Genomic DNA, 6,516 nt, shown 5'->3' on the forward strand with positions numbered 1-6,516 from the left:
ATATATATATATATATATAACGTGATTACTCATAAATTATCTTCGTGTGAAAATAATATGAGAACTATTAAATTCGGTTTGTTATTGTCCCCAATAATGCGCATTAAGATGGTCTCAAATGAATACAATTATGTTTGAATATGATTAATTGAAAGTGAATTGAATTGTGTTCTCAACGTATTTTTGGTAAAAGTAATAATTTTTTTTTTGCATCATTGAGAATCATGATAAAATAGTAAAAATATATTAATTACCTATTTTAATTTTTTATATTAAGGACTTGTATGTTAATTTGAGTTTTCAATTTCCTTTTAGTAATTTTGTGTTTCAATGTGGTTTTGGATAACATCATCTAAAAAATATTTACTTTTTTAGAATCACATTTGATAAAAAAATAACCAAATACAAGCCACATTAATATTAATTTAATTTTAGTCAAAATTAATTTTAAAAATCACATTCATACTAACATAGTTTGTAATCGTTTAATTCAAACACATGCACTTTTTTTTTTTAGAAACTCGCGTTTGAAATTAAATGAGTCTATATTTTTGTTTTATTGTAATATAAAATTATTTTTACATGAATAGTGACTTTAACATAATAATAATATTAAAAGACTAGCTAAATTTATTATTTTTGTCTATTCGTTAGCTATTAATATTTAAAACTATGAAATAAAATATGTTGTTAAATTATTAAACTAAAAGAACTAAACTAAAGAAATTGAGTTGATAAATAAATAATGACAAAAAAAATAAATTTTGATTATTCCTTATTATTTCTAATAATAATAATAATAAAAGAGGAATGCTAGAGAGCCTTTAAAATTTATTATTTTGTCATTAGTTAGTTATTAATATAATAATAATAATAATTGTTTGATTTAATTATTATTTTATAAATATGCATAAAACCGATAGTGTGTAGTAGACTAGAAGTGTATTATAATAAGAGGGAAGTTCTGCTGTGGAATTGCAAGGAGTATCCACAAACAAGATTACATCCAATCACAGCTCACCACCTTCATTACACTCATTTTTGTTTTTCAGCAAATTCATTGCTTCGACCTCTGTTTGCTGTTTACTCTCTTTTCATCTTCGTATATTATTAGCCATAGCCTTTTTTCAATTTGGAGCTTCCTATTCCTTTTTTGTGCTAAGTTGCTTTTCTTTACTGTTATTGTTTTCTTCACCCTTTTTTTCCCAGCAAAAGGGTGAAAGAACAGTTTTTTTTTCTTTCTATATATTTTTTTGAATGAATTTTTCTGTACCATTCTCACTTGTTCATAAATTCAGAATCTTTCTGCTGTTTTCCTAATTGGGTTTGCAACTTTCATTGCTTTGTGTTCATACCCTTTTGCCTTTCCTTGGCTTCTGATTGGTTTCCCAATTGGGATATAAGCTCAAACTGAAACTGCAGCAGAATTTGAAAAAAAAAGTTCACTTTTTTTGTTTTTATTTCTCACAAAATTAGTTCTTTTTTTTGGGTATTATTTTTACTCTTTATGATGAACCATATGAGCTGATTTTAGATTTAGCCCCTTTCTGATTTTTGTTTCTTTCTGGGTTTTGAGCTATCTAATTCTCAGTTTCAATTTAGTTTTAGAGAGGGAATTAGATCTCATAAGTGGTTCATGGGTTATCCTATTTAGACCAATTAGATAACAGATAAGAGTCTTCAACATCAATTTGGAGCATTCTCTTTGATATTTTTGGTTTTTTAAAATAAAGTTGGTCTTTTCTAGATTCCTGAGGAGCCTCAACTCAATGTTATAAAAAAGAGAAAAAGTACTATTCTGATTCTTTTTTTTTTTTTTTCAAAAAAGAAACAAATGCTTGTGGATTTTTATCCCTGATATTTTTATCCCTTTTCTGTTCCTCTAAAATTCCATCACACATTGAATTTGCTCAAACTTTGATACTTTATGCATCACTAGTGTTTTCATGCATGTAAGCTGTTTGATGATTTGATGAAGTGGGAAATGGAAATATTGTCTCCAACTACAACACCTTATAATCCAAATTCCAACCTCAGCAACACCAACAACACCTTCAATTGGCTTCTTGGAGATGGAAGGAGCACAAGATGGACACCCGAAGAGAACAAGCTCTTCGAAAATGCGCTGGCCGTTCACGACAAGGACACGCCGGACCGGTGGCACCAGGTGGCTGCAATGATACCTGGGAAGACAGTTGGAGATGTTATCAAGCAATACAAGGAATTAGAAGTTGATGTGTGTAACATTGAGGCTGGTTTGATCCCGGTTCCGGGGTATAGTACTACTTCACCATTTACCTTAGAATGGGTGAATTCTCAAGGGTATGATGATGGATTTAAAGGACTAAGTGGAAAGAGACCTTCTTCTTGCTCAGTGAAGCCACCTGAGCAAGAAAGGAAGAAAGGAGTGCCATGGACTGAAGAAGAACATAAGTAACTTTTTTTTGCCTTTCGCCTTTTGCTTTTTGTGTATGTGCATATATATCTACATGTTATTACTATTTATTTATGTATAGTGGTATTTTAATCATATATATGGTTTTAATATTAGTAGTGTATGATGATGGATTGAATGCATATTCGTTTGAGAACATGGTGGTTGTATGAAAAGCATGAATTTGTAGGTGGAGTTTGAACTCCGGCCAACAAATTTCTTGCATGTTTTTGTAACATATTTAATATGCGTTACGTAAATATTTTCAACCACTTATTCTTTATTTTTTACATAACTTTTGAATATTTTTAACTAAAAAATGAGTGGCTGAAAATATTTTTAGAACACGAATTAAATATATTTCAGGAACAATAAGAATTTTTATACACTAGGAAAGTACCAGCAATAAGAAATTTCATTTCCTTTATTAGGTTCATGAGATATTTATGGTGACTTAGTTAACAAAAAGAAAATTTCTTTTTGAATTTGGTGTTTAATCTTGATTCTTGATATATATATATATATGGTGGTTGTTTTTTGCAGATTGTTCTTGCTTGGTTTGAAGAAGTATGGGAAAGGTGACTGGAGAAACATTTCGCGAAATTTCGTGATAACAAGAACACCAACACAGGTTGCAAGCCATGCTCAGAAGTACTTCATAAGGCAACTTTCCGGAGGCAAAGACAAAAGGAGAGCAAGCATCCATGACATAACAACAGTTAATGTCACTGAAACCGGAACATCTTCTTCAGAAGACACCAAAAGTTCGATGATGCTCTCACAGCAGCAGCAGCAACAAAATTCTAGTTCTGCTGCAACTATACCAAGAACTCATCATTTTCAGTGGAATAATCAACAACCAAATAATGCAGCAGGAGGAGTAGCTATGGAAAAAGTTTTCAATTCTCCTTATGGTGTTAACTCATTTGGGGTTACAATAATGGAAGGGCAAAATCTGAACAAGAGTGTTGAATCTTCTTCATCTTCTTCTTACTTAGGACCTCAGACACAGAACCTGGTTTTTCAAATGCAACAACAATCCTCACAACAACAACAACACTATTCCCATGCATAAATTGGCCTCTTTTGCATTTGGCAATTATATGGATGGCTTGGAACCAATAAATATTTCTTGCTTTATCAGATCAGATCTTTAATTTTCTTTTCCCAATGTGAATATCTTGGTTTGGAGTATTGGTTTAGAATTTAGATCTTGATCTATGAACTTTGACATTTGTTTAATTTACTTCAACAAAATATTTAAGTCCTCCAATGTTGTTGTCATGGGTTGGTTTTCTATGTTGTCCTAAGAATATTGGATATTGAGCTAGACTTAGAAATTAGTATGGCATGTCAATTTCTGTGAAAAGAGGAGTATAAACTTTGGTAACTATCAAGAAGGCATAATATTATTATAGTTAAGATATAACAAAGACATAACAAGATACCTTGGTAATAGTTCTTCAAAGATAACAATAAGATGCACATATATATTTTGTGCATCTAGAAGACTAGAACAACCCTTCTTAGCCACTTAGTTCGATTAGAAAAAAGAAAAAAAAAATCCAAAAAGATACCCCCTAAGATATCAAGGTAATTAAATTGGAGTTTTATCCTTGTTAACACCTTTGTTGTGATACTACTTTCCAAGTTGCATGGAGTTCATGTGATTTGTTGTAATGGAAAACAAGTTGTTAATTACTGAGATTAATCAATTAGTAAATTTTTTATTTTCTTTTTTTACTTTTTTACCTCTTTATTGGAACCAACTCTTGGTGAAAAACTAATTAAAAGTTCAATTAGATTTGTAGTTTTAACTTCAAACTACAACCAAATCATGGGGTTAATTAGCATTAATCAGAACCTACATAAGCAATTAAGCATCCTATGTGACAGTGACTCTACTAGGTAAGGTTTGTCCCCTTTTCTGTTTTTCTTTTCTATCAACTTTGAAACACTTTTGGGAGTAGAAATTGGTTGAATCACATAGCACTGGAAGGTACACTCAATTCTAGGCATCAAGGTGGATTATGATGGCATATTCCTTTTTCTATTTTTGATTTTTATTTAAAATTTAATCTTTGTGTCTAGTTATATTTATACACAAGATGACCAAGTTTAATTGAAATTAAAAAACCTTAGGTCAGTGCTGAGTTTGCATGCATTAAGCATCACGTACTTCAATTTCTACTGTGTTCAATTGTTTTTAAATAATCCTTAATTAAATTAAGTTATTATTATTAAATTAAGAGATCTTAAGTGAATCTCTTAAAGAAGAGGAAGATTCCTTGGTAGTGACTAGTGAATTAAGTAATGGTTTTAATTACAATACAATAAATATATTATATGGTACTAAAGCAAGATTGAAGATTGATTAGACGGGTAATATATTCTTAACAAAAAGGATTTTGTCATGTTATGGTACTTATTAGAAGATGTTTAACACTGTGTTCATATGGTCCAAATAAAAGAAAGCATCATAATCTCTCTGATTCTTATATGTACGGAAAAAAAGTTAAAATTAAAATAAATGTCTCACTGTTCTCTATATATATCTTAGTTCAAATATTTGATCCCAATTACGGAGACAACCTAAGCATTTTTACTCCGGCAAAAGAGGCTTTAGCTTTTCTTAATCAGATTTCATTATGATATATAAAGCGTTTTTGGGATCTCTTTTTGGTAAGAAAATTCATTTACCACATATATATTGATTTTATTTCAAAACAAGACTGAATATATATAATCAAAATGACCTGGTACCATAAATAATGCCTTACAATAGTTAATTGAATTACTAAGATGATTTTTTTAGTGTAGTAATATAACAAGTTTACTTTTATTACATTAGCAATTAGTAATAGTGTAAAAAAAAAGTATACTATTATTCAATTACAATTATTTTTCAAACAATAAGTTGAAAATAAGTACATGATATAATAATAATATAATTAAATATATATAAAAATATATCTCTACATAATACATATATAGTTCTAAAAAAATCAAAATAAAGTAGGTGAAACTTTTCCAATCCGTGGTTTGTCTCATTCGCTAGCATATCGACACGTTCCTAAGTCATTACATTTCCGGGACCCATAATGTTTAATTAATTGATTGCATGATTAGTAAATGCAACCCAACATTGTATAATTAATCAAAAGCTACTAATTGCACTTGATTGCAAATGCAAATCATCGCTAGTTGGCTTTCTTCTTTTATTCCGTGGAAGATTATTTTGATCGCATATGTCCCACTTTCTATAAACATACTGTTATTGGTCATATTCTGACTTATTACCTAATAAGATTCAAAATGAATAAAATTCAATCCATAGATATTAATTAGATTGATATTTATCTGATCTCATAGAAGTCAAATATAATGATATAACTACAATTATATTTATTTAAATAACTAACTAATTCTTATTATCTCTATTAATTTAGAAAGAAAATTTTAATAAACTCCCAATTAAAAGTGAGTAACTAATCTATCTTTTTAAGTGAGACTACTCAAAAGGTAGTTATTGACTTTACGTTTATCCTTATAAATATCTTGACACCCTTAGGTATAATTCGAATTTCAATTTACTAAAAATTTGCCTAAAGTTCTTGCTAAATTAAGTATCAGAGTTCCCTGCAGGTACCATCCCCCACCACTGCTCACAAACGACTCGGACGGATTCATCTTTGCTGGAGAAGATGTTGGAATAATCACCCAAAGGCGTTTGGACCTCACGTTCAAGTCCAAGGCAACCCAGTTTCAGGTAACTCTTAGAACATTAGCGCCGTTGCTGGGACCTAGTAGTCAAGATCGTACGAAATGCATGGTTTTGGATTTTATCAATCTCTTGTACACTTATTCATATGAAATGCATGGTTTTACATTTTCCTTCCCAAGTGATGTTATGATTGAAAACATGTTTGTTTGGCCTTTAATTGACTATTTCTTAAATCCTCTCTTATTTCCATTCGATGCCGTGATATGTGTATTCAGTGTTTTCAGAGATTACAGGGCAGGAATGACTTAGAGGAAGGAAAAGAAACATGCAAAGGAGGAAGGAAGATAAGAAATTAAAG

General features: G+C 30.1%; 1 protein-coding gene across 1 annotated transcript; it reads left to right on the forward strand.

Moving 5' to 3' along the window:
• Positions 1-951: 951 nt before the first annotated feature.
• Positions 952-3,707, forward strand: LOC107458408 (transcription factor DIVARICATA). The gene is made up of 2 exons (XM_016076613.3): positions 952-2,433; positions 2,978-3,707. Exons 1-2 carry the CDS (start codon positions 1,973-1,975, stop codon positions 3,507-3,509), a joined length of 993 nt encoding a protein of 330 aa, XP_015932099.1. The 5' UTR covers positions 952-1,972; the 3' UTR covers positions 3,510-3,707.
• The last annotated feature ends 2,809 nt before the right edge of the window (positions 3,708-6,516 follow it).

Source organism: Arachis duranensis, chromosome 7 (assembly GCF_000817695.3).
Source record: "Arachis duranensis cultivar V14167 chromosome 7, aradu.V14167.gnm2.J7QH, whole genome shotgun sequence".
Classification (NCBI taxonomy): Eukaryota; Viridiplantae; Streptophyta; class Magnoliopsida; order Fabales; family Fabaceae; genus Arachis; species Arachis duranensis.

Excerpts from the sequence above, each read along its gene's own strand:
- LOC107458408 (XM_016076613.3), top strand. The coding sequence starts at position 1,973 with ATGAAGTGGGAAATGGAAATATTGTCTCCAACTACAACACCTTATAAT. Across the intron at positions 2,434-2,977 it reads TGGACTGAAGAAGAACATAA|ATTGTTCTTGCTTGGTTTGA; the intron begins GTAACTTTTTTT and ends TGTTTTTTGCAG.